Source organism: Microtus pennsylvanicus, chromosome 9 (genome assembly GCF_037038515.1).
Source record: "Microtus pennsylvanicus isolate mMicPen1 chromosome 9, mMicPen1.hap1, whole genome shotgun sequence".
Taxonomy (NCBI): Eukaryota; Metazoa; Chordata; class Mammalia; order Rodentia; family Cricetidae; genus Microtus; species Microtus pennsylvanicus.
The window spans coordinates 28,585,949-28,612,252 of NC_134587.1; the positions used below are offsets into that span (position 1 = coordinate 28,585,949).

At 44.1% G+C, this 26,304-nt stretch overlaps 1 protein-coding gene across 3 annotated transcripts in view; it reads right to left on the reverse strand.

The window, feature by feature from the left end:
* Positions 1–1,010: 1,010 nt before the first annotated feature.
* The window catches only part of Lypd6 (LY6/PLAUR domain containing 6), a 116,564-nt gene continuing 91,270 nt past the window's right edge, over positions 1,011–26,304 (reverse strand). For all 3 annotated transcript variants that reach the window (XM_075985258.1, XM_075985259.1, XM_075985260.1), the window contains exons 3-5: positions 21,213–21,311; positions 5,578–5,708; positions 1,011–3,842 (exon numbers count right to left, since the gene is read on the reverse strand). In XM_075985258.1, the coding sequence (XP_075841373.1) occupies positions 3,675–3,842; positions 5,578–5,708; positions 21,213–21,311 (398 nt within the window). In that variant the 3' untranslated portion in view covers positions 1,011–3,674. The remainder of the gene's footprint in view (positions 3,843–5,577; positions 5,709–21,212; positions 21,312–26,304) is intronic.

The following is a 26,304-nucleotide window of genomic DNA, read 5'->3' on the forward strand; positions in this document are numbered from 1 at the left end:
TTTTCTCTCGCATAGAAAACAAAGGGGGTACGGCAGATGTTTCCTAATGCTCCTTTCACCTTCAACTCAGCAACCTGAACAATAACTTCCTAGTAAAACTGCCAGAGAAAGGGGGAGACATCACGCATGTCACCCTGGGGACATGTGGGACAAAAAGGAATCTCTTAAGATAAACCATGAGTGTGACCTTCCTTGGATGCGGCAAAGCTGTAGCCATCAAGCACTAAATGTGTTCATGTTGATCAATGGAAGCCAGGCACAGAGCATTTTACAGTGCTTCGAAGATAAGATCATACACAAAAGTCAGTATTGCCCTTAGAACAAAAAGGCGGACTCTAGAGAAGCCATTTCTTGGCCTCTGAATTTTAAATTTGAAATATTTTAAATTTGAAATCTCACTATAAAAAAAATATTTACACTCAACTAATTACAGCAACGGCAATCTGCACAAAGTAAGATTGGAGTTTGCTCGCAGAAGGAAGTAGTCACGGTTTTAATAATCCGCTAACAAGAGGAACAAGTGAGAACAAAGGCTGAAGCACATTGGGGAGCTGACAAGATGGCGCCACAAGCCTACCCACTGAATTTCAGCCAGCGGTGGGAGGCGAGACCTCCTGACATGTGTTCTCTGACTGCCGATGTCAGGAAAGTACCAACTCCCTAAAGTTGTTCTCTCACCTCCATACACACGGCACATATGAACACACACACACACACACACACACACACACACACATACACACACACACACACGGTGTCCATGGGTTTTAACAAAGAAATGTTCAAGGAGAACTATAGACCAGTCTGAAAAGTTCTGATTTTCTGAGCAGTTACCTCTGTATGAATCACTCGGCACAAAAGAGTTGCTTTTATGTATGTGCTTCTTGACTATAACATCTCTAGAAAGTGAGCCCATGAAAGAGGCCCACTGTGGTGCTAAGCCCACGGCTTGTATATAAGCCAGTATATTAACCATTGATTGACATACACACTAGCAGGAAGAAGCCTGATGAAACACACTTAAAATCTTTATTCATTGATTTTACAAAGTGTACAATATTTACATGTAGGCATTAATCCCATATTGGCATGGATGTTGAAGGGAGTCTAAAAATAAATATGTGGCATATAGGTTAATATACACATCATGGCTCTTGGCATGTCAAGCCATCACCAATGGTGAGGTTGAATGGACAGTTTAAAGTGACAGAATAGTCAGATGGCTAACTTGTCCTGGACCGTCTACATGAATGGCTCCTCCTTGGCTTTCTGAGGCGAGGGCTGGTGAACAAATCACATTCTTTCAAGAGAATTAAACAAAAGCCACTTTGAAAGGCACTGGGGATGTGTGCCGCGCATGTGTACAGTGGCTGCAATTAATTCCCAGGCGGTGGGCAATCTGGACCTTTGAGAACCTTATCCCTGTAAACCAGCCAGGCAGGCTCTAATGTGCTCAGTTCCTTGTCTCCCGTTCAGACTGCATGCAGCACTTGGAAAATATCGGTGGAGTGTGACCATGCACACACACATAAAAAAAATGGTACTTATAGTTATATACAACATCAAATTCCCATTGTCTTAAAGCATCTTTAGATGCAAGGTCAACTATCTCCTCTTTTGACCAGAGGGATAAATCAAGAAGCTATAACTTTACTCCCCAAAGAAAAAGTTTCGACTGGGGACACATGCAAATGTCATCCTGGATAGCAGGATGTGTTCTACACGATAAGATGGGCCAATTCCCACGAAGTCAGACCTGTAAGTTTTCCTAGCAGAGAAATTCCACATCCTTTTCTGTTCAAACCTGTCATATCCCGCAGACACTAAATCTGGAGGAAAAAGCTTCATTTATCAAACATCTCTGAGTCTCAGGACCTTCATCTGTAAAGCAGAGATATGTGCTGTACCTTTCAGAGTTGCTGGGGCGTTTATGGCCTAACTACGTAAAGTGCTTAGCAAAGTGCCTTTCTCTCCTGACTCTCCCATCCCCAGTTATAAGCAAGAAATTGATAAGCCTGCCACACTCTGAATTAAGGCTGTGTGATACAACTCCAATCACTTGTATCAGAGTTAGTTCATATTTGGTCCCTGAGGGGGTCTCATTTTATGAGCTAAAGTTCCCTGTGCAGGGCACATGTATCTTAACAGCACGGTCCTCCTCATCAGGGCTTTGCTCCGCCAAGTTCCATGCTAACATAACCCACAGCCCTGCAGAGATACTTGGACCAATGATAGTCTCCACGCAAATATTTCCAGGACAACGCTTCTGAGGAAACCACGAGTAAAACCCTTGAGGCGAACATACAACTCATGCTCACAGAAAATGAACATTTTTTTTTTAGCATCGGTGCAAGGCTCATTGATAACTCTCCATAAATGAATGATAAGCTCTACCATTGTTGAAAACAAGCATTCTAATTTCGTATTTTGTTCAGGAAAAAAAAAGCATTTTTTGAAATATAGTTTAGTTTCTAGTTTATACCATACAAAAATAAATGTCATTTAAAGAATTTACATGGCAAAAGAAAACAATGCAGTTTTTAGGTTTAAAAAAAAAATACATGAAGGATGACGAAAACCTTTTCTACTCCAAAGGCAGCACCTGAGAGAAGCAAATACTACGCCATTTATGATCCATCTTCCTCTCATCCCAGCACAGCAGTGTTCTTACCTTATTGACCTACCAATAATTTAATTCAGCACTTTCTCCCTAAAGTCACTTGGTTTGGGAAGGACAGGGCTCTTTGGTAGCCAATACTATGGACAGTGAGAGAATTCTGCTGAGCCGTTTCTGGGCCTTCGCAATGAACTAGGACTCACCTCCACACAGCTTTCTTTTACTCTGACATGCTCTCTCTGACTAGATTAGCTATATCGGAGTAAATGCAACAAGTGGAGAAGACAACCCCACCGCACTTCGCGAATTTGTAGATGCTCCTGGCCCAGCTGGGATCCAGGAACTCGGGAAGCAGAATTAGTTCTCAGGGCAGAGCCAAGCTCTCCTCCAGTTACAAGAAGGGATAAACTTCCTCTTGTGGGCGCTCATTTCATCATGAAATCTTTCTCTCGTCACCTCTACAAATACAACAAACTTTAATTGCCTTTCTTTGTCCCTTACAAAGAGCAGCAGGAGCGTGTTTCCCTACGCTAAGATAAGAAGGCTGGGGGAATGAAACTGAGCAAAGTCCTTGCTGCTCTTTTAGAGACTCCATCAGAATCTCAAAGAAATTATTCCGTTTATTTTTGGATTTAAAGTTTTAAAATTCTAAAGCCACAGGCGAAGCTGTGATTTGAATTAAGCTAGGGGTTCTTTCCTTTTCCTGAAATTTTACAGCACCTGTATCCATTGCTCTTTCTCCCGCAGCTCACGCATGGCTTCGGGATCAAGAACCCAGACATCCATGAATGCAGAACTCTTTCTTGGAGCAAAACCGCAGATTTGGGGTATAGAAATCAGGGTCTGTATGGGGACAGGCTGACTTAGATGGGGTCTTGGTTAGGCTGGAAATGACAGCATTGAAGCAACGCTTGTTCTTTATGGCAATGCGAATGCCTGGCAGTGATGATGTCCGGGGCGCTGTGGTCGCATTCTGTCGCTACTGCCAGGCGGATGACTCATGCATGACTGCGGGCCACAGGGACACCCACAGAGCTATGTTTGGTGGAGAGGGCTGCTATAAGGTGAGTCCGAGCCACACCCACAAGCAGGACACGATCACTGACACGCAGCGTGGGTGCCCATTTGTCTGATTTATAGGTGACGTTGTGGCAAACGTGGCATCAGTCTCATTGCGAGGGAGCGGCAGATTACAGATATTTCCTTCACAGCAAGAGGTGCAGATCTGAAAGAAAGAATGCAAGGAAAGGAAGGGTGAGCTGAAGCCAGCCTGTCTCAGAAGGAGGCGGGGCATCAGAAGGAACAGTCTGCCTCCTGGCAAATGAGAAGTCTGTTCTACAAAAGGAACAGTGCCTGACATTCAGGAAGGGCAAGAATAGCATCCCATCTAGAAGCAAGTACTCCACATGAAAAATTCCAGCCTACATTTCAGGGAACCTACATTCTGTTTCAGGCATCTCACCTTCCCTAACTGTTAGGCTTCACGGTCCTTGAAAATGGGAATTATGAAAATTGCCTTCCTTCCTCAGAGAGGCTCTTCCTGGCAGTAGAAAGTAACTGTTAAGAGGGCAAAACTTCCTCTTTGAGATTGTCACAGTGAGGATAAAATGGCAATGACTAGGGTCCTGTGAACCTGAATGTTTACCCTCACTAATTCTATGGGTATAGTCAACTCCATTCTCTTGAGTGGAGAACAAGCTGAAGGGTTTTATTTATTCAATTACTCTTGCTTTACATCGCTTTACCCTTGATGCCTATCGAAGAAGCAAACCCAAGGATTCACTGGCAAAAGTTATTTGGGGCCAGGGCTCCCCACTGTGTTGACCAGCAGCCTCAACAGCACCAACTGGGGGCTTGTCAGACGTGCAGTATACCCAGAACTGAAGGACTAAAATCTGAATTTTAACAAGATCCCAGATGAGTCAGATTCATAAGGTGGTTATTATCCTAAAGCTACTACTAGTCAGGAGAGAGGTAAACCTTTGGCCACAACCAACATGAGTCCCCAAAATAGCTGAGAAGAGAGAACAGAGGTTAGGGGCAAGTTTAAATTTCAGCCCGTCTTTCTCTTACTAGCTGTGTAACACAAGCAACTGACACATCTTCAGGTTCACAGTGCTCTTCTTGGGAGAAAAAAAGATCACAATAATGCCTGAGAGCCACGCATGGCTTGCTGGAGGGGTCAGGTAATGACCTTGACTTGACCTTTCTTCAAATTAGTAACAAGAAGGCAGGTGGTGTTTTAATTCTTAGTGAATCTGAGAAGCAGCTTAAAAATTGTTTCTGCTTCTAATGAATGAAAGCAGCTCCGGATGGCAAGGCTGTTCCAGGGTACAGAGAAAGGGAGTTTCCCTGAACCCCAGGGAGGTGGCCTGACAGGTGGGCAGATGTCAAGTCAAGGCCCAAGTGTGCAAGATGAAGACCACAGAGTCAGCGCTGGCACACTGCAAGAACATGCAGGATTCCAGGGAGAAGCAAGCAAAGCTGGCTTCTTTTTAGTCTCCGTCCTAGACAGCCCAACACTCACTTCCCACAGGCACCAGCTAGTGTTTAAAGGAGTGGCTTTCTTATCATCTGTGGAATGATTCAGGAGCCAATGGAGCGCTGCCCTAAACTGGGACCCCAAGAATGACATGCACCCTCGCTCTAGAGAAAGTTATCAAACTATACTGCCTCCTGCTGCCTCAGGCAGAAGATGGAGTATCTGCCATGTGCTACCAAGATGCGTTTGAGTGGTCCCTGACCTCTCCTTTCAGGACTCTTCTAAGGGAAGGAAAGGCCTAAGCTACTCTCACCATCCTCTTTACATGGTCTTACACGCCCCGTCTGCTTGTCCTTTGCCCGGCTACAGGCTGGTATTCTCCTAAAGCAAACAGGAAAACAAGTACATTTTCACAACCTATGTAGGGATGGGTGGGGGAGAATCCAGTAAAGGAGCGGTAATTAATGCTTCCCCAGACCTTGTAGCCTTCATTCTCTGAGTCTCGACAGCCCGTGGATAAGCACTCCTCCAGTGGGACACAGCGCTTGGTGACAGAGATGCTGTTTCCTGTGACTTCCATGGTGTGCTGAGTGTAGCAGTATCTGGTGTCTGTCAGGAGAAAACAATCCTTCATTGAGATGGGAAACGCGAGTCCTATCTGACGGAAAAGAACACAGCAGGCTGTCTTCCTGGACGCCCCTCAAATTCACTTTTCATGAAATGCTCTAAATATAGGCACCAGAGGATGGCGGAGGGAAGCAGATCTCAAAGGAAGTAGCTCTCCCATCACCCATCAAATGACTCAAATGCCAATGAAGAATTTTCCTAAACGTGGACCCCAATAATGAGACGAATCTTCACTTTCGGGAAATTATCAAAAGAACTGTCTTCTGCTTCCTCAGATGATGACTCTGAGTGTCTGCCATGCTCTCCTCCCAAGGTGATTTTTAGTAAGACATGACAGCACACAGGGTGGACACAGCCTCCATGCTAAGATCCACTTCCCCCTGGCCCCCTGGCAGAAGGATGGCCTTCTGCAGAACGCTGGTCTCTCTGTCCATCACAGTCCCCCCATAGCAAGACACGATAGCATAACTGCCTTTCCACACATTTTACCATTGCTCTTATTTTTATTTTTAGGGATGAGAGGTTCAGAGGATGGCGGCTCACAGGTGGTTAGAGCTTTAGTGGTTTTTAAAGGGAGTGATCTAAGAGAAAAGTTGGGGGAGGGTGGTAACAAGAGGCTTTCGGAAGATGGAAGATTATAGCGGTGTGTGTGTGTGTGTGTGTGTAGAGTGTTGGGAGTCATGCAGCCTAGCCTCTGATTAGCATATGACTACCTGTCCAATGGGTTTCCTCTGGGCAAGGCACCCAGGGAAGGGACTCTGACTTGGCAAGAACCAGTAGTTCACGGGACAGCATAGGAATTTGCAAAATTCGTGCAGCTTGCAGGTTCTTTTCTCGATCGTTGTATTGTTGATTCTTTGGGCAGTTTTTACTTCTCTTTTGTCAGTCACACCTGCAACAGCTGTAATTTCCCCCTGGAAATTCTGTTCTCTCTTAAGTATTTTCCCCTAAGATTCAGCAGGGGTTAATGCTTCTCGAATCTCTTATCTTGGAATTACTAACTATAGCTCCTAATCCTGGGGACTTTTCTGACTCAATAGAGACAGTTGGGTACATATGAGTGCCTTATCAAAGGCTACCTTTTACAGAGAGATTGAGACATGGGGACCCTCTTGTAGAAAAGGGAACTGTTGCCGACATGAAAAAAACTGTCTGGGTTTGAATATTGTTGTCCTTAAAGCATTGTACCCGTATCTATTCCTTTTTAACCGCAAGTAGCTGCCAGCTGACGTAAGTGCTGCGAGATCAGGATGTGTTCGGCTCGATATCTAGTTAAGCCTGCAAAAATGCTGAACTCTAGAATACGACTTTGTAGGGGGTAGGAAAGTCTATTTGGGAAAACATAAAGGGGAACAATGGGGCCTTTCATAATGATTATGTTGTATTACTTAAAATATGATATATTTCTTAAAAGTCAAAAATAGGAGCCCATAATAAAACTGTTCATGTAATCGTGGTAAGAAAAACTCTATTTAAGTATAAATAAAGATGGCCCAAGCTACTCGGGCCACTTGAGTGCAATCCACCTGGCAGTCACAATTTTTCCTTGTGCCCATCTCAGGACCTGAACCTGAACTGAGGCTGGAGCCCGGCAGTGAAGTGTTCCCATCTAACATCAGAAGAATTAGAAACGGATTCATTTTGTTGGCAAAAATGACTTTCCACAAAAGAACGAACCTGGCCACCAGAACAGCCAGATGGAGAATGTTCAGGAACGGACCAACCCTACAGGTCTCCGAATCTGGGAACTTCTATTTCCTGTCCTCTGATCTCCACGCCCCTAGGGCAGATGAGGGCCACTGTGGCCATCTACAGCCCTTCTTCATCCCGGGAAGAAAGTTTGAGGTTTCTTCCAGGGTTTCATAGAGAACTAAAGAAAAAGCGTCACCGCTCCATGTCATTATTTATGGCCTGCCGGCAGCACGCAGCCCCACGAGCCTGGCTGCAGGAGAGTGCTCCAGTCCCCCCTTCATATTACAAGAGATGAATAATTCTCAAGAAGTGTCACTTCGCCGTTTTTCATCCGTATCTTGGCTCTCACTCCACATGCTTTATACATTTGGGGTATTTAGTTGCTAATATGGAATTATGGTCTGTGGAATTATTTATTAGGCAATAAAAATTTCCCCCATCAGATTCTGTCATGATTTTGGCAGCTTTTTATCAAAGAGCTAGTGTTCAATGAAGAAGGCATAAGATATTAGGTCCCGGGAATGAGCTCATATCTAGACCACACTGACACATCTCGGAAATCATGGAAAGTCGAGGTTTAAATGTCTCCCTAGGCATGCTCAACTCACAGGACCCAGAATCACCTCTGAATCTGACCAATGGCAACTCCTTGCCCTGGGTGACATTGCTGTGGATGTCTTTTCCCTGACTGGGGTGCTGTCCCCACAATGCACCCTGCCTGGAATTCTGTTTCCTGGAGTCAGTCAGACCAGGCAGTCTCCAGATAGCTCAGGGTCCTGTGGAGTTCTTGGGGATTAGGGTAAGTGAGGTCATCTGGGGGTGAACAGTTGAAAGTATTACACCTGGCAAATTCCCCCAAGCCCTGGCCTCTAATTAAAGGTGGAGGTGATTGGCTATTGGATGTAGAGGGGGCAGGTTTGCTCATCCGAAGGCTTTAACAAATGAAGACCAGAAGCCTGAGAGATTTACCCCATCTTCCGAAGAGGACGGCTTTAGTCTTTGCCATCAGATGATGGACATTTATGGCCATGATGGGTATGTATACCTTTTCCACTCCCACCCCGACTTCAAATGTTGGAGAAAGCAATAAAAGCAAGAATGTTCTTATCTCCTGGCTCTGCCTCACGCCGGCAACTTGAGCAGCTGCCAAAGGCTGTGCAGCTAAAAATGTAAATGTGTACAGTTAACATCACACCCAGATGGAGGAAGTAAATCACTACAAGCTTCAGTGTGGGAAACTAGGTTTGTTCCTCAAGTAATGAATGAGCTTGGTCGAAATGAGCCTTAAGATAGCAATTGGTAAACTGGATCCAACTGCTTTTTCTTCATCTTTTTCCTCATTAATTCATCAATAGGAGGTTTATTCCTTCAAATGCCACGTGGTTCCAGTTCCCCGCACTGATTCAAATATTTTTTTTTTCAGGAAAATATGCAAAACCCTAACACCTAACAAACCAAATTTTGTCTATCTGTGTTGAGAGGAGAATGAAGTTCATTGAAAATGCCGGATAAGAATTTTTCCTGGAACACCGTCAAGCACAATCCACGAGACAAAGACAGGTTGAGAACACCCGCCATCGCCTCCCATGGTAGAGACCTTCACTCTGAAGCAGCAGTTTCTTAAAGGCATCCACTCCACTTCTTAGCTTGCAAAGCCCTAGGTGAGTCATGAAATATTAATGCAAAAAGAAAGGTTCTGCAGTTAAATATGGGGTTGGAGGTGCTCAAATAAAGTTGAGGTGGTTTCACCGGTACACGTTTTATGAGCACCTTCACTAGGAACCGTAATCTGGGATCTCCAAGGGTGTGTGTTGGGGCTCGCAGATGGAATTTCCCGAGCAGAACCAGGTGAACCACAGGCGGCTTATCACTGAGCGGGAGCAGCCATCAAAACTGAGTCCTAGCCACAGAGCGCGGCTCGCTCCGCATTCTGAAGAACCCTGGGGTTGGTAATGAGGTTATATGAGAATCAAGTCTGCTGATAACTTCACACTAAAAGGATTTCAAAGGCTTTTATCTAAAAGATAAAAGATGGATTTGAATTTCTACCAGGTTAGTTCAGCCTCTAAAATCTCATAGTCTGCAACTGCCTAGAATTCCCAGAGGTTGGGAAGCCAAACTCTTCGACTCATGGTAAAGTCAGAAATGGAAAAGACAGCTCAATCCATAACTGAAAAACACAAAGTGTAATTTTCACAACTCTCTCTGTTCGTGTCTCTGTCTCTCCCTCTCGCTCCTCAGTCACCTTTTGAAATTTAAAACCAGTTCATAGCTAAAAGCATTTTCACTAACCAATATAGTTTCCAGTAGAAGAAACTGCTTCAACAGTCTATACCAGGGGTTATCTGAATTAAGCCACTACATACGTCTGTGTCAGAGGGAAACACTTTCTCCGAGCTGCCCTGTTCTGTGATTCTGCTAGTTTGGGTTTAACACAAAGATGTCTAATTTTTACAGCAATACCAGGAAACAATTCCTCGGGTGCGTGAAAATGAAGGGGAAGCAAAGAATTGTAACAACAGCCTTACAGATTCTATTAGAAATCAAAGGGCTGGTGGCCCCTGCCTGCACACCGCTGCTCGGTTTTTTACTGTGCACTCAGCAGCTCACATCTGCATTGCTGGCCAGGCAGAGACTGCTCTGAGCACCCTAAGGTGCACGACCTCTTTGCAGTCCCTATTCAACTGTGAATCGCCTCTCTGGGATTTCCCACCTAGACTTCAGACAGGACTTCCAGGTCGTCTTTATCTGTGGTCTTTTCTCTTCCGACATTTGTTTTAACCCAACTGTAGATGCTCTCTCTCTCCTGCTTTGTCCTTGAACCTCTTCTCACTCATGTGACCTCACCAACCTTCTCATTCCACACCTTTGGTCTTCTCCTTCTATGTCCTGGGCACGGCCAGTATCCCATCACTCCTCACATGTGTGTAGAACAAACAACAATATGCCTCCCCCCGATTCTCTTCCCATGTGACAATCTCTGGAAGGCACCACCTAGAATGTGACACCTTTATCGTCCCAAAAAATGTGAACCAGAAATGCTGGAAGCAGCTCAGATTTCCCTCCAAATAAGAGCCTCTAAATTCTCTGAAATGCCTGCATAATACATTTCCTACTGCAAGACTTTATCGCTTCCTGGTCTGGGCCTGAGTAATAGTCTAGGAAATTGACAAGTGTGTAAAATTTGAATTCCCTTTGAGGTAATGAATATGTATGCTTACTTAAAGAACCTGGAGACATCGGCTGGATTGTTATGAATATACAGATGAACTTCCGTACATCCGCCTCCGTATCTGATACCTCGGTCATTCCTGAAAACAATCTCATTAACACTTGGCAATAATCTAGTAAAATTAGGTCTCCCTTACAAATCTGATGTCATTCAGTGTGGAATTGTTCCTATGTTCACATCAAACGGTGTGAACTGCTGGGTGCATGGATGTCTCTTAGACAGGAAAGCAAGAACAGGAGCTGGAGACAGCAGAAAGCTGGCAAGATTGCAGATGCCTGGGCCAGTGCTTCTCAACCTTCCTAACGCTGCGACCTCGTGTTGTGGTGACCCTCAGCCATAAAATTATTTTTTTCGGTTTTTACTTCATAACTGTAATTTTGCTACTCTTATGAATCATAATGCAAATTTCTGTGCTTTCTGATGGGCCAAAGGGGTGGTGACCCACAGATTGCGAATCACTCTTTCCTTCCCAGCACATCTGTTAAGCTCTGTGGATCCCTGAAATCCAGTTCTCACTTCCCCTTCCAGTCTCCAGGTTGAGTACGTTCTATGGTTCTGCTTTCAAATCACTGGCTCTCTCATTTGTTGCTGTGACTCTGTTGGGGTACCCGCTGGACATTTTTATTTCAAGCACGGCCATGGTTTTTTAAACAATCAGAAATTTTCATTTGGTTCCTCTCATATTTTCCCAATTTCTTTGGTATTTTCAGGGTAATTATAATGATTGAAGCATCTTTTTTATTGCCATTGACTTAAATTCCTCATCAGGTAATTCTTCATCTCTACCTCAGCTTGGTGATCATTTGTAATAGTTGGGATCTGTAATGTCCCTCCAAAGTCCACATGTTAACTACTTTTTCACCAGCCTCTTGTGTTATTAGGAGGTCATGGAAGGTTTAAGTGAATGGACTGTGTGAGAGTTAGGTCGTTAAGGCATGTCTATCTCTCCAGTCATCCCCGCATACCACCACCATTGTAAAATGAGCTGCGTGTTCTACCACGGCTCCCAGGACAATGTGCAGCTTAGCTGAAGGCCTGAAATCAACAGGACCAACTAACAACTAACTAACCAAGTAACATTCAAACCTCCAAAACTGCGAGCCACGGTAAAGCTTTCCTGGGTTTAAAGTTAGTTGTGTCAGATGCCCTTTATGCTCTCCGTTCAATTTGAGCCCTTCCTGGGATGTGGGATGACTTTTCAACTGAAATCTGGACATTTCTATGTGATGCTGTAGCATCATGAAACCTGGCTTGAGATTGGTGGGCCGATCAATGCTCCCCACACAGGCTTTATAAATGCTGTGCAGAGTAGGGGGTGGGGCTTATTGCCAGTGGGTGGGGCTTATTGCCAATGGGTGGTGGGAGGCAAAGTTCTGACTCTCCACCCAGCTGGTTTTTACAAGTGTCCCAGATGGGGTGGAGGCAGCTCCTTGCTGGTGGACTCAGAAGCCTGAAGTCTACCACCATGGTTTCTGCTGGCAATAGGGGGATACTTTATAATTGCCCAGAGAGAATGAAGAGTCCATTACTTGTCCATCTCTGCAACCATCCTATGAAAGAACTCAGTACTATTGCATGAGTTCTAGTTGGTATGTATTAATGAGATTCTTAATCTCAGGGCCATGGGTTCAAGCCCCATATTGGATACCATTGTGTAATCAGAGACTGCGCTTTCACTTCTGTTTCCTGGCCACCCATACCCAAATAATGACATAAAACTATATTAATTACAATACTGTTTAGCCAACAGCTCAGGTGCATTCCTAGTTAGCTCTTACATCTTAAATTAACACATTTCTATTAATCTATGAATCCCCATGAGGCTGTAGCCTATTAGTAATGTTCTGACATCTTTCTCCCTTGGTAGCTATATGGCATCTCTTTGACTTTGCCTATTCTCTCTCTATATCTCTGGCTTTCCTGCCTGGCTTTCCTCTGCTGAGCCATTGGACAAAACAGCTTTATTCATCAAACAATAAAAGCAACACATATACAGAAAGGCATCTCACATTACAGTATAGCCTGCCATGAACTGAAGGGTGGACTCTCTGTTCCCTTCTGCTCAAAAGGTGTAGTTACAGTGTTGTCTGTGGTGTTTGCTGAGAGTAATGGCTCTTATACAGAACTTTCCTGTCTTTCTAGGCTGCCTCCTTCCCGGGCTGTTGACTGGCAAAGGGACGACTTTGCTAGGGTTTATTGTGCCTGTGTCAGTGATACTTTGGGTTTATTCTTCAGCTCCAAATCTGGAAAGAAAACCTAGAAGTCATTACAGCACTACTGGCCTTCAGGTCCTGGAGGCCATAGCTACTTTGCAATTTTCTCTTTCTCCACCTTTCAGAGTTCTCTTTTTCTTTCTGGTTCCTATATAATGGTCAGGATTTTATTTGTACTTCATAAGGGAAGCAGAAAAGGGCATTAATGTCATCTCTCCAGAATGAAAGCATCAGCATTCCTGGTATCACAGGCTACGCAATTATACACAGGAGAATGCTTTGCTTCGTGCACGATAAGATGCTTAGCCATCCATATGACCTTTTCAGGCCCGATGGCTATGAAGAACTCCATAACCAATCCTGTGGTGGGCAGGATCCTGGCTGAGATCTAGCTACTGTTCTGGATTATAAAGAATAGGGTTCATTCTTGTTGGTGTCTACATTCCTACAACATGTGTCATATCCTTGCACAACTCACCACATGCTTAATATACTATGAAGACAGATATAGATATGGGAAGGCCATGTACAGCCAAGCTCTTCTTCTTAAAGCTTAATCAAATTCAAACACTTAAATTTAAATCTGTGATATTTGAAAAATCTCTACCATGCCTGTACTTTGAATGATCTCATCTAGTTTATTCAGCATTTCTATGAGAACTGTAATTCTGTACAGTGTAACCACTTGGGGAAAGTATTTGCTAAGATCTACTAAGAGTGTATCCATGCAAACTCTGTCAACATAAGTCACACACACACACACACACACACACACACACACACACACACACACACAATGCTAAAAGGAAATGAAAGTTCTAGCATAGTCATAGAGAGCTATTTGTACAAATAACAACTGGAGACTACAAAAAGGCCCACTGGTGTCAGAATAAATAAATTACAGCATCTAGTGTCTATTCATACAACAGTAAGATTGACTGGGATGTATTTTTAATAAGATAAGTATACTTCACATAACACTGAGAAAAAGAAATCAGAAAAATAAGAAGCTTATGCAAGGCAAAGCTGATCTATATTATTCGAAATCAGGATGGTGCTATATTATTTTTTTTAAGACTACTATAAAAGCTACCAAAGAAATGGACTTCCACCAAAGTTTTCCTTAAGTTTTGGATGCTAAAAGTTTATAGTCGAGCTTTTTTCTGAGGCTGTGCTCCTTGGCTCATAGACGGCTTCTACCCACCCCACCCCTACATCTTTACATCATCTTTCCCCAGTGCCTGTGTGAATTCCAGTTTCCTCTCACAAGGACACCAGTCATACGGGATCAGCATTTACCTGACTACCTTCTGTAATCTTAATCACTGCTTTAAGACTCTATCTCCAAGCAGTCACATCCCTAGGGCTAGGGGTAAGAATTTCTATTTGGGGGTGGTGAGGCATGCCTCCTCCAGCAACACTGACGCCTTGGTTGTGGGAAAGGATGGAGACAGAACAAGAGAGGCTTCTGAGATTCTGGAAAGGGTCACTTCTCAGTGAAGGCTCTGCTTCCAGAGCACGTTCCGTTTACACTGAGCTTACACTGTTTTGCTCTCCCATGTACGTAGCCCACTGTAATTCAAAATCAGTAACAGAAGGACTCTCCCAGTGATAGAAACGTGACCTATGAAGGGATGGTCTGCTCGCCCTTACAGAAACCATACAGCCGCTGGCTTCCAAGCATCAGGTTATCTTCTTGGCTGTCCTGCTCCTATCAAAGGATCTGGAGGGATTACCTGAAACTATGGGTTTTCTTCCCCCAGACAGAACTTAACAGTAAACAGGCACTCATCAGCCCAAGCAGATACTAGTTGCCTTCCTCCTGTGCCTCTCAGGCAAACCATCAGACTATCCCTTCCCTGCTTTCTCAAAAACATCAACTACACTTTTTTATTGGTATATTTTATTTGAGACAGATCTATGTAGCCCAGGCTGCCCTTGAAGCCCCTGTTTCCTTCTTCTGCCTCTCAAGTGCTGGGCTACAGGTGTACATCACCAAGCTATGGTCTACACTTCCTAATGATGGCTGACACATACCATGAGGATGCTCTCCCTTCAATCACTGAAGCTCAGCAATCACTGTGCTGTTATTGGGCAAGGGCGCACATGGTGTCCTGGAAGGTTCATAAGCAGTAGCGAGAACTAACACTGAAGCAGACAGTGACTAAAATAAAGGGAAGATGGCAAAAGCATGAAGCAGATGCCGCCCATCTGACACTTTTCTCATACTGTGACAGTATACTCAGTGTAAGAATCTGGGAAGAATTTATTTTGGCTCATGGTTTGAGAGAGCTTGTTCTATCATGCAGGGAAGGTCAGGAAGAGTTCATGGCAGTGGGAGTGCGTGGCTAAGACTGCTCACATCTCAGCGAATCAGGATGCAAGAGGCCAGACCAGAACCAGGGTCCACTCTAATCCATTAGCCCAGCACCAGCAGCTACCTCACTTCCTAAATACTCCAGAACTTACCAAAACAGCACCGCTAGCTGGGAACCAACTGTTCAAACACCCAATTCAATGGAGTACACGTCACGCTCGTAACCATAGCGCCACCTGAAGCCACCAAACAGAAAATATCTGGACAAAACCATTGTGAATTGGAGTAGGTTTGATACTCTTAATATAATGTTGCTGCTGCTGCTGCTACTGATGATGATGATGACGACGATGATGATGATAATGATGATGCTACTACTACTAATAATCTTACTTAAGATGTCAGAACTTTTGGGTTAAAATATCTGGATGAAATAGCTAATATTGAATTATATATATCTACTATCTAATTATATCACATATTATATATAATGTTTACACACACACATATATATCTATGTATATATGTATGTGTATGTGTGTGTATAATGAAAGAAAAATTTGAAGAATTTTACTTGCTTAGGTGGTTACTCTGGTATCAACACAAAGAATAAACTTAAAATGATAAGATGCAGCTAAAACTACAAAAGTCTGATGAAAGATCAGAGGGTCTGAAGAGTAAGGAAGCAAAGAAGAGGAAAGCTCATTTGGTTGGGCCTGACTTGGTGCTCTTTCCTTGGGCATCTCTTAATCCAGAAACCCACAAAGGCAGAGGCTGGGAAACCAAGCAAAACCCGCTGCCAACAGGGCAGAGTTTTAGTCCGGGGTTTAGATGCACAAACCCAGTTCAGAGCTAGTGGAGCAACAGGGGAGAAAAAGTGAGGCTGACAGGCTCAGACTGGAAGTCAAAGTTGGCAGCTATTCATACTTAATATTTAACAATACTATGGAGTTCTAGCTTCTGTTGTTTCTGTCAATAGTAAGTTTGGCCAGCATTGTGTAGCCAATGTTTGTGTACGCAGATGGTGAGAGTTCAGGAACTTTAAAAAAAAACATAAACAATCATTAGTCAGTATTTGGTAAAGCCAATGTTTGCCTGCCCATGCCCTTCAACCATACTTCCCGAATAGATCTGTCAGGAAATCATATGTGCAGGTACCAAATGACAGAGAAGAATATTAATGCACTTCAAAACTGGGCACAGTCCAAATGCCCACCATAGCAGAATAGATCAATTTTTCATGTTTTCCCATAATGATCTAAACACCTGTGAGAAAGACTAACTTTGCAGCTCACAGACTCCTAACTCTGCACTTACTACTGTGTGAAAGCAAGGATTACGTCCCATAGAGTTGCATTTACACAGAATTTAGTGGCCCTTTCGGAGGTGGGATGTAATGATGCAGGGATCTGTAGGGTTTCACGGCTTCACATAGGTGGTAGACATTCAAAACCTCAATTTGGTAAAGATAATGAGGTGTTCACTTAGGATTTTTCCTATGTCTGTATTTTAACATTCAAGATATCTTTAAAATTGGCCATTTAAGACATTCATTTATCATGGCAGTAATATGAGAAGAGGGAGTATCTAAAAATCATCTCATTCCTTAGCAGCCTGAGGTGCTGGATGAGATACCTATGTAGATGCAGAAATGAAGTCTCCAGAAAGGGAAAGATCCCTAGAGCACACACTGAGTAAGATCCTGGTTTTCCTACCCTGGGAAGTTTCAAAGCCTCGAGTTAACACGCGATCTAGAGATATCTTGATATAAATTAAGGTACACGCCTTGGAGGACGATATCCTAAATATAAAGTTGCCTAAAATAAAGAAGAAAATCTCACTCTTATTTTAAGTAAATCAGAAAAAGGATGCCCCAAAGATTGGCCTGTCAAAGAAGTGACGGAAATATGAAGTCTTCCCTAGAAATATGGCCTTCTCTTCATTTAAGCTGGGATCTCATTTCTGTTGCCCACTGTACCAATGTCCCCACTAGACTACCATGCAGAAAGAGCCACCAAAGGACATCTTCACTGATTCAATTTCACAAGAAAACAGTGGTCAGCTGAGAAGCTGGGAGCAGAGGACACATTTCCCTTCATAGCATTTTCTTCTGCTATTCTATCAGATTTTGTCTTGGGGGAGGCAGCGACACTTCCTCATGAAGGGCCCAAACATGCCCAGGCTAGGTTCTCTGAATTGCCATTTCGCTCTTAATAAACATTGATATAGTTCCTCTCCCAACAAAGAGATGGCATGGGTAAAGACGACTGTGATCGAACCACACGAATCTCACAGCCTATTTTCTATCCACTGTTCCTTCAATTGGTCTCTCATATAATAGGTCTCAATATCCTTTTTGTTTACAAAAATCAAGAAAGAGCAGCCAGGTATGAAAGGAGTGAGATGAAATTACGGGGGTAGCAGAAGATGCGGTAGCGGGAGTCGGGAATGGAGGGTGTAGTAATATGGACGGCGGCGGGATTGCGTCCCCCAAACCCAAGCCACCTGCCCGGCTAGCTTATGCCCCGAAATAATTACACAGACACTGTATTCATTTAAACACTGCTCTGGCCCATTCCTATCTAGCCTCTTCTAGGCTAATTCTCACATATTAATTTAGCCCATTTCTAATCATCTGTGTAGCGCCCCTAGGTGCGCTTACCGGGAAGATTCTAGCCTAAGTCCATCCTGGGTCGGAGCTTCAGAGCTTCATTGTGTGTGTCTGCCCAGGAGCCGGGAGCATGGCGGACGTCTGCTCCCGAGAGGAGAGCTGTGGAGTCTGACCTCACTTCCTCTTCCTCCCGGCATTCTGTTCTGTCTACTCCTCCCACCTATCTTCTAACCAATGAAATGGGCCGAGGCAGTTTCTTTATTGCTTAGAGCCAATGAAATCAACAGATTGATATATGACACTCCCCCATCAGGAGGGCATCTCAGAGGCTCTCTCTGGAGCAGAAATTACCATGAATCTGCAAATGAGAGGGGAGGAAACTCTTACTTTCTCTCACTCAGAAAAAAAGCTCCAGTGAACCTGCGGCAGGTAGGCATGCAGCTAGCTAAGCTGTCATTGTTCCTGGGAAGAGTCTAGTCACTGCCAGGCTTCTTCGAGACACGCTGGACCAGTACAAAGGCACGGTCAAGTGTGTCAACTCCATGCGTCTCAGATGGATACTGTGACAAGCTAGACCCACGGTTCGAGAGTCCAGTTTCTGAAAGCTTCAGATTTAGTCACTCCCCAAGCAACTGGGTGTGTGGCCTTATTCTACACAGACAAGATCAAATGCTCCTCCGGAATCAGGATTTTCACCTTCAACCTTGGGATGACTAAAACCTAGCTAAGCATGTCACAAAATAAGCACGCAACGGCCCAGAGATGCCACAGGAAGCATTGTGTCTTTCCTAGCAACCTCTCAGCAGCCCTCACTAAGCCTGCTGGTCACCTCTGGTCACTTTAGGCTAATGGTAACAGCACAAATGCAGGAAGATGGAGGAAACCACATTTCCATAACATGGTTATTAGTTTTACTGATAGAAATTCACATAACCTAGACTTAGAAACACAAAAATTTTGTACTTGCACCTCTTCTCAGGCTCGGGCGTTGAGTTCCCGCCCCTCACCTGCGGCTCAAAAATACTCAAAAGGGCGCTGCTGCAGTTGCTGGTGTCTATTAATTAGTCTTTGATATACACACATGCCTACTCTTAGGCCAGGTCCTCCCCATCTGTCGGGCACATATGGATGGCCCAGTGTCCACACCACTGCCCTGCGTGACTTCCGAAAGTCTCCTAAAATATTCTAAGTCCTTTCCCTAGCTAGAGAATTGTACAACTTCCCAGTGTGAGGAGCGACTGTCGCCTCAGTCCCAGCTGCTCTTCTCTGCCCTCAGCTCCCACAGCATTTAAGGCCAGGCTCACTGGGCACTTAACTTTCACCTGCTGTGCCTAATACCTGATCCGGTCAGATCTTATCTCCCAGGGTAAACTGTCTGCTCCTAGAAAGAAGAAACTAGATTCCTATCTTTCACTGCGTAATTGTCCCAGGGGCCTGGCCTGGCTCCTTTATGTCACGGATTCAGAGCGCAACTGTATTTGTCCCCAAGCAGTTACAGAACAGCAAGATAAAAAGGGAGCTTCCGGAAAATGGGGAAGGGATAGCCTCTGTAAAGACCTCTCAGCTCTTCCAGTTATCTGGAGTTTGAAGAGGGAGATTCTGATCTGAAAGAAAGCATCAAGACAGGGCTTTCTCTCCTCCTGGGGACTCACTCCAGTGTGGTGCTTCTGGTCACCTGTGTTTCGTCCTCTGCGACAGGGAGGGATTTGTCTGCTAAAGTCTACAGATACTAGTTTACATGCCTTCCTGTGCCCTGTAAGCTCTGCTGAGTCCGTCCTAAGCAGACACGTGCTGCTCCTGGCTGAACATGTCCTCCAAAGTTCCTCCCCTGTAACCGATTCATCGGCATTAAGAGGTGGAACCTTGGAGAGGTGAAGTCAGAAAGGTATAGCAAGAAGAGGAAGAACCGAAAATCTAGGTTAGCCGGTTCAGTGACTCTGTTTCAGGAACTAGCTGACCATAAAGTTAGATTATAATCTTGAGAATAATCTTCAGAAACAGGGAGTTACCCCCTTGTGATTATCACTAGTATTTTCGGAATTTTCCAATGACGCCCTCCCTACCGCCTTTGGGTTATTGGGTTATGGTTTCTTTCCTTAAATACCCCTTCTCCCAGCTACTTGAGGTAGAACTCTACCCCTGCGTGGGAAATGAGTTTCAGCCCCAGTGCACTGGGTCCTGTCCTGTCAATAAACCTCGTGTGATTGCAGCAAGGATGGTCTCTTGTGAGTTCCTGGGGGGTCGTGTTATCCCGAGTCTCCCTACTCCGGGGTTCTTTCACTGTGGGTCTGAATATGGCTGCGTCTGCTCACATGGGGACACTTTGGAAAGGCAAGTTCTTGGGCACATTTCAGGCCTGATGAATCTGCCAGGCAGATGAGTCACAGAGTAGGCTATGGTAGCATCCCCCTGTGCTGTGATAAGCCACAGCATGGGCAGTGGTCATGCTGTAGGTTGAGAGCCACAGGCTGAGCACACATTTTCAGCAGGTTCTCCTTCAAGAAAGTCCCAGGAGAAAGATCAAGGTTAAAGAGTGTGAACTGCTTGTCTCTGTTAGAATTGCCCTAGCTCTCGCAATGCCAGCCTACCATGACCAGCAAAGGGGCATTCTTTGCACCGGACATGAGAAGTCTTGCCTTATGTTGAAAAATAATGAATGCATTTATTTTATTCGTCATTCTAACATATCTGAATTAAATCTACAGTGGAAAGCATTCACTGCCATGACAACTGTCAATGGAATAGCCCATAGTCCACACATCCCACCCCCACTCAACCAGTCGACCTTCCTACAAAATAAAACAGTCAATTAGCCATGACCTCACAGCCGGATAGAAACATCATTTTCACTCGCTAGGAAGAGAGATATAAATAGGATGTGTCTTCTTTTCCCAATGAGCACTTTGGTCAAAATTTCAAGCTTCAAGTGCGGTCCATCTCGTCCTTGAAAGAGAACTTAGCAGTTGAAAAGGGTCAAGGTTTTTTTATTTATGTGGTGATGGCATTTAGAATGTCAGCTTTCACAGTCTCAAACTGTAAGACCGTGGCAAGACAGGCAATAAATGAAATCTTTACATGAGCATCGATTCATCCTTTACATGAAAGAAGCGACTAAGGATGAAGGCTTCAAAGAGTGGCAAACAAGCTGCCCATTCTCTACTGTTCCACACTTGGCTGGCCCCAGGGTGGAGACGTCTCAGCTACCTCCCGTAGAGCTCCAACTATGTTTCGTGAGAAAGGGAACGATCGTATGGGTCCCTGTGTATCTGAGAGTCTTGGAGGATGAATTATGCATCTGCCCTAAAGATCTGCCGATAACCTCAGACAAGAGGAGCAGTTGCAATTCCAAGCATGTACCTGGTCTTCAGGGCCACTCGCTCTCAAGTGCTCTGGGGACCCAATCTGTCTACTGAGACTTTACCTCGAGGACAGTAGATATCAGGAGCCCAGCGGTTGCATTCATAATTGTCTGCTGCCTTCTCACAGGTGAAGCATTTAAATCCACCAGGATATGGAGTGGCTGCAAAAACCAAGAGATTAAAAAAAATTCAGTCAAACAGAGCAAAGAATCCTGTAAAGTTAAATATATTAATTTTTAAAAGGGTTCTCGAGATCTCTTGGAGGTGGAGAAAAAAATTAAAACGAAGTATCTGATGACTCAGCATTTTACAGCAGGAAATTTACTCCTGAGACGTGAACACTTGTATTCACACACAACACTCTGCACCCAGTCGGTTTCATTTAAACAGGCTGCCTACTCCTGATCTTGAAATAGGAAATCTAAAATGCTCCCAAATCTGAAATGTTGGAGCAGCTCTCCAAATTGCACACCTGACCTCATGTGACCAGTCACAGCGTTGAAAGGACTATAAAGAATTCCCTCCAGCTCTTGTGCAAACATCTTCCGGGCTATTTACAAGGTGTATATGAAACTAATAAATGTGGCCTTGGGACTCTGGGCTCATCCCAAGATGTTGCACTACATACAGACAGATACTCCAAAATCCAAAAACCTTTTAACACCTGAAATATCTCTAGTCTCATGCACTGCAGAGATAGGACATTCAGCCTACAGTGACCCAATCTGTATGGATCTCAAATGTCTATCAATAAGAGAATGGGTTAAACAAACGGTGGCACATCTATACTATGAAATAGCAGGCACCAACGAAAAGGAACAGATTGTTAGTATTTTCAACAAGTTTAATAAATTCCCTTGGGATGACTGTCAGTGAGAAAAAAAACCCAGTCAAAAAAACCTACATACTGTATGGTTATATTTATATTACTATTTTATATCTATATTACTTTTTATATCTATGCATTCATGTATGCATTCGTGTATGTGTGTGGACGTATGTATGTAGTGTGTGTGTGTGTGTGCATGCCCAGGTACCACCGTATGCATATAGAGACAAAGGAAAACTTGCAGGAACTGGTTCTTTCCTGCCAACAAAGTGGCTTTTCCTGGGGATCAGACACATGTGGCGGGTCCACCTTGTCCGCTCACAGACCACTTGGGACCATTTATCAACCTCCTCTGACGTGACAGAATTGGGAATGGAAGGCTTGCCGATGAGTGGCTACTGGTGTGACAGGTGGCCATGGGCGGGTACCCTTTGGAGAGGAGGTGTGGCTCACACAACCCCAGCAGAGCTCTCTGACCTTTCCCATCCTCTCTCCGTGCAGATGCTGTGCTTCCTGCCTTCCTCCAAGGGCAACTTGTTCTCTGCCCTACTCAGGGCTACCTACCTAGGCTGCCCTACCAAAACTGCCCTACCTAGGCTCAGGCTGGGAAGTCACCTGAGAATCAGGCTCTGGAGGTGCTCAGGACACCAGGCGTTGACAGAGGTCGACAAGCCATGTCAGCCCCTCCCCCCCTCGCCAGGGCGGTCTTCTGGTTCCCCGTCCTTTGGTTCTTGTGCTTTCAATGACCTCTTACCCAGAATCCTTTGCTCGCCTTGTGATTTAGATCTCTGCCTTCTCTAAACAGATCCTAAGCATTTTAAACATTTGAAACGGTACCTGGCCTCGCTGAAAGCTGCAGGCATTTAAACAGTGCATCTGCTGGAGCCAACAGCTCGCTCTCGCAGATGGCTGTGCCCGAGGAGCCCACTGGTCGAAATAATCATCTCAGGGTAAATTTCATGGCCCACATGGAACCAATTAAGTACATTATCAAAAATAAACGAAGGAGAGGCAGCAGCTTAAGGCCAGAATTATGGTCCGGATAAAACTTTGATTTTTCACCTTGCCCAAAATAGCTGCCCATTCGCATACATGACTGAAACATTTCAGAAAATGGACTGTGAAGATGGTACCTGGACTGCTGACTGGCTACAGAGGATAAGTAACCAGACCTTTCCATGGGCCCATGAGAGTCCTGTGATCCTCCTGCAAGCTAAGCTCATTTACAAATAGGTTAAAAATAAGGGTATGGGTCACCTCGTAAAATAATAAAAAGCCTAGAGACAGCCTTGAGGCAGCCCAGGAGGGAACTGTACCTTGAGGGAAAATGTTCTCTGGCACATCACAAAAGCAGAAGGAAATAATTTTGCGAAGCATACACATATAATTAAGTAACCCCTCTCCCCCTCTTTCATATTTTAACTGAACAATTCTGTGTTGGAATTAAAAGGAAAATAAAAAACCAACAAAGTTTCAAAGCCCAAAGTCACTCTGTGTTATATGGGTTTTTTAATAGGTTTGTATTTTACAAATATCATTATGAGAAAAATAATCATGCCACCGTTCTAGGAGATCATGCTGGTTTGCTACATTAGAAACAGTCCCACTCTTAAGTTGAGAATATTTAACATATAAATCACTTTAAGGGGCAAAAATTTTAAATAGCTTGTAAAATTTTGGACAAAAAAATGAATATAAAAGATTTGAGAAAACCAGCATTTTTCAAGCAGTGTTCTTCATAGTCACCAAGGTTTGTGACTGCAAGCTAGCCACACCACTTCAACCCACGTGACTCATTCCCTGGAACAGCCAATTGTACCAGTCTGTCACTGCAGCCAAAACAAATGCTTGGCTGGCTTGTTGGATTAGTTCTGCCTGGAAACTCTTCCATCAAAGAGATAAACTGGAAACTTGGAATAACGACTAACCAACTGCTCCATGAATAAAGTTACTGAGAACCACACACTCATAAGTTGTTGTGTTCCCAAACCTGGATTAGCTCATTGACTTTTCAAAATGATCTTTTACAACACTGATGACATATTCAATTAAATACTGCCACTTCTTACGTAACTAAACCCTCACTCTGCAATTAACCCGAGGACATTGGACTCTGAAGAGAAGCAAGAGCTACAGTACTATGCAGCAAAATGGAGCTTTGTTTCAAACCATTTTTGCCCAAATAAAGTTGCTACTGGTGATTGACCAAATGCTCTCCATTTTGGTCGGTTTATTATTATTTATCTTATTTTCAAAATGTTATGTGCATGGGTGTTTTGTCTGCATGGATGGCTGTGTGGACCCCTTGAAAGCCTAGCATCTAAGGAGGCCAGCAAAGGGTGTCAGATCCCCTGGAATTGGAATGACAGATGGTCCTGATGTGTTGTGTGGGTGCTGGGAACTGAACCTGGGTCCTTTGGGATAACCGCCAGTGTTGTTCTGAACCACTGAGCCATCTCTCCAGCCCCTGGTTGGTCTTATTTTAAAACCTATAAATCCACGGCTGTTTGCATTCTCAAACACTGTATCTTAATATTTGTTTACAGAAATTTCTGTTGATAGTTTGCTGAGGGAGCCAATGAATGACACTGATTCCTGACAAATCTTTGCAAGCATATTCGACTTTAATTAACTACAGTACAGTACCAAACAAATGGGGAAATTATTCCCTCCGGCAATACTTAACCTGAATAAGGTCAGCAGATGAACAACTATCTCCAATAACTTGCTAACTGATACTGCATCTGATAAAGAGTTTATCCCTCTTTTAACGGACAGGGAAAGAGGTCCCTAAGATGTGCTATTTTCTTCTTTCCTACTTCAAAGCCTTACAGAGCGAGCGGACTTCAGATCCTGGTGGCCCCGGCTGTGAATGAATCTAATTTGGCTCTTGATCACAGAGTTAATAAGCTTAGTGCACTGCATTTCAGGGCATAAGGCCTTGGTCCCTCAAGAGAGGGCGATTGTAAAGAAAAAAAAGAAACACCGGAGTGCCCAGTTACTTCCTGTAAGAGAATCTGTCCATTAACTCGCATGGTCAGCCCTAGTTCAAGTTTCCATAACTCGTTTGTAAAGCATCAGGAAAGATTCAGTCTCCCCGCCCACCCCCGCTTGGAACTTTTGCCTGGACAAAGACCTTCAGTCAGCCACTGGAAATGTGCAGAAAGCAGATGGCTTCGCAAGGGGTGCGCATGTGCAACGCGCCCGCTCTCGTCAGATTAGTTTCCACTGGTTTTAGAAAATGGGTAGAAATAAGAAACTCTAAACATCTAATATTATCTGTCCTGCACCACTAAAATCTTGCTGGTAGAATTCTGACCTGAACAGATTTCTAATAGGACATACTTTCTGACACCTGTCTAGAAGTCCTCTTCCTCTACATGACTTAACAGAGTATAGGACTGTGCATACACATTCCTGGTTCCCCAGGTGGGGCATAAGCAAGTTCCTGCAAGGACAGAGCTCTTTGATGAACAAGACGAAGAAGGGTTCGGGACACGCATGCAGAGGAAAATTGGATTGTTTTCCAGGAGCGGTTCCTCTGCTACAGAAAGAAACAGAGGCCAAGACAGGGCACATCTTATTAAATTCTCTTGTGTGATATTTGACCGAATAAATAACTCCGTTTCTCTTAATATTAACTCTCATTTGGGGGATTATAATTAGATTTTGGTGATTTAACCTGAGCATGGAAAGAAAAACCAGCGCTTCTCATATTAAAAAAAGAAGAAGAAAGGCACATACAAATTATCAAGCAGAATGTTCTGGAGAACGAGTTTTAAATCCATAAAGTTTATTTCTTATCATACATGGAAACTTCAAAGATTTGGAAAGCAGAGAGCAAAGGAGATTAGCGAGGAGAGGCCGAACTTTCCCAGCCCAGCTACCATCAGTGACAGCTGTCTGGACCAAAGCACAATGAGTTTGCTTGGCATAGAAAACCTGTATGTTCTCAAGCTTCCTACTGCACCGTGTTCTTCCGTGCACAGAATCCGTGTTTTGCTATATAACATTAATAGGATCTGGCTCACTCACTGACCCAGAGAAAGCTGCTTGTACCTCCTCCTACAAAGTGAGGCGATTGTGTAAATAATTCAAAATCAAACTAATCCCATGTCCCCCTCATGTATTTTTTATGGCCAGTGCTCAACAGAAACTTTCTTGTTTCTGCTGGATCACTCCATCTGAGCATGAGCGAGGGTGCAAGGGCAGAGAAGCGTGGCTGTTTAAAAATCCAAAGTGCACACAAACACGCTCAAGACACTTCTGATGGAGTCGGGAGAAAGGTGAAGTTAACTCTGATCTGACTTGGGCAGAACAACCTC